The 1,138-nt window shown below is 54.9% G+C and overlaps 1 protein-coding gene across 1 annotated transcript in view; it reads left to right on the plus strand.

Annotated features, from left to right (window-relative positions):
• The window catches only part of arhgef6 (Rac/Cdc42 guanine nucleotide exchange factor (GEF) 6), a 78,885-nt gene that overhangs the window by 23,075 nt on the left and 54,672 nt on the right, over positions 1-1,138 (plus strand). Inside the window, exon 4 of the mRNA XM_084331363.1 lies at positions 271-394. Within this exon, the coding sequence (XP_084187489.1) occupies positions 271-394 (124 nt within the window). The remainder of the gene's footprint in view (positions 1-270; positions 395-1,138) is intronic.

Genomic DNA, 1,138 nt, shown 5'->3' on the forward strand with positions numbered 1-1,138 from the left:
CCCCCCCCCCCCCCCCCCCGCTGCACCCAGCCACACTGGGTGCATCTGTGAGGATGGAGTCTACAAGCTGTTCTCAGGTCAGTCTGTGAGGCTGGAGTCTACAAGCTGTTCTCAGGTCAGTCTGTGAGGCTGGAGTCTACAAGCTGTTCTCAGGTCAGTCTGTGAGGCTGAGTCTACAAGCTGTTCTCAGTTCAGTCTGTGAGGCTGGATGGAGTCTACAAACTGTTCTCAGTTCAGTCTGTGAGGATGGAGTCTACAAACTGTTCTCAGGTCAGTCTGTGAGGCTGGATGGAGTCTACAAGCTGTTCTCAGGTCAGTCTGTGAGGCTGGATGGAGTCTACAAACTGTTCTCAGGTCAGTCTGAGGATGGATGGAGTCTACAAACTGTTCTCAGGTCAGTCTGAGGATGGATGGAGTCTACAAACTGGTCCACTCTGCAGACCAGTCCCTCCTCTGTCCTCCCATCAGGTCCGCTCTGCAGCGCAGCAGCTCGTGGAGGACCACCACCCGCGCGGAGGAGCTGGATATCAGTGAGAGTAGTTTTCATTTCAGTGTTTACACCCCCCCCCCCCCCCCCCCACCACCAGCATCGAGACCGAAATTAGTTGTGTACGCAACATAACACAGGTCAATAAACCCCCGTTTCATGTTTTATATGTACTTATTTGTAAATAATACGTCAATATATTACTTATTTGGAATACGTACACATTGTACATTTTCGTAAATCCGTCAATTATATATACTTATGGCTAAAACAAAAATATGTACCTTTTTCCTGCGGTCGATAACTACTGTATCTCCATGTTGTTCTAAGCGAGGTGGCTGCTGTGCCCCCATCTGCCCTCCCCCGCTCCGCCCCCATCTGCCCTCCCCCCCCCCCCCCGCCCCCATCTGCCCTCCCCCGCTCCGCCCCCATCTGCCCCCCCCCCCCCCCCCGCCCCCATCTGCCCCCCCCCCCCCGCCCGCCCGCCCTGTCTGTCATGTTGTCCTGATCCCGTCTGTGATAACCAGGAGCTGATTCAGACACAGATCCGGGGACAGTTGAGCTTGCAGGCTTTTAGTGTAGCGCTCTCCTGTACGTACCGCTAGGCCCCTCCTCCTGTACCACTAGGCCCCTCCTCCTGTACGATAGGCC

This window comes from Notolepis coatsorum (assembly GCF_963971535.1).
Source record: "Notolepis coatsorum genome assembly, chromosome: 16".
In the NCBI taxonomy this organism is placed as follows: Eukaryota; Metazoa; Chordata; class Actinopteri; order Aulopiformes; family Paralepididae; genus Notolepis; species Notolepis coatsorum.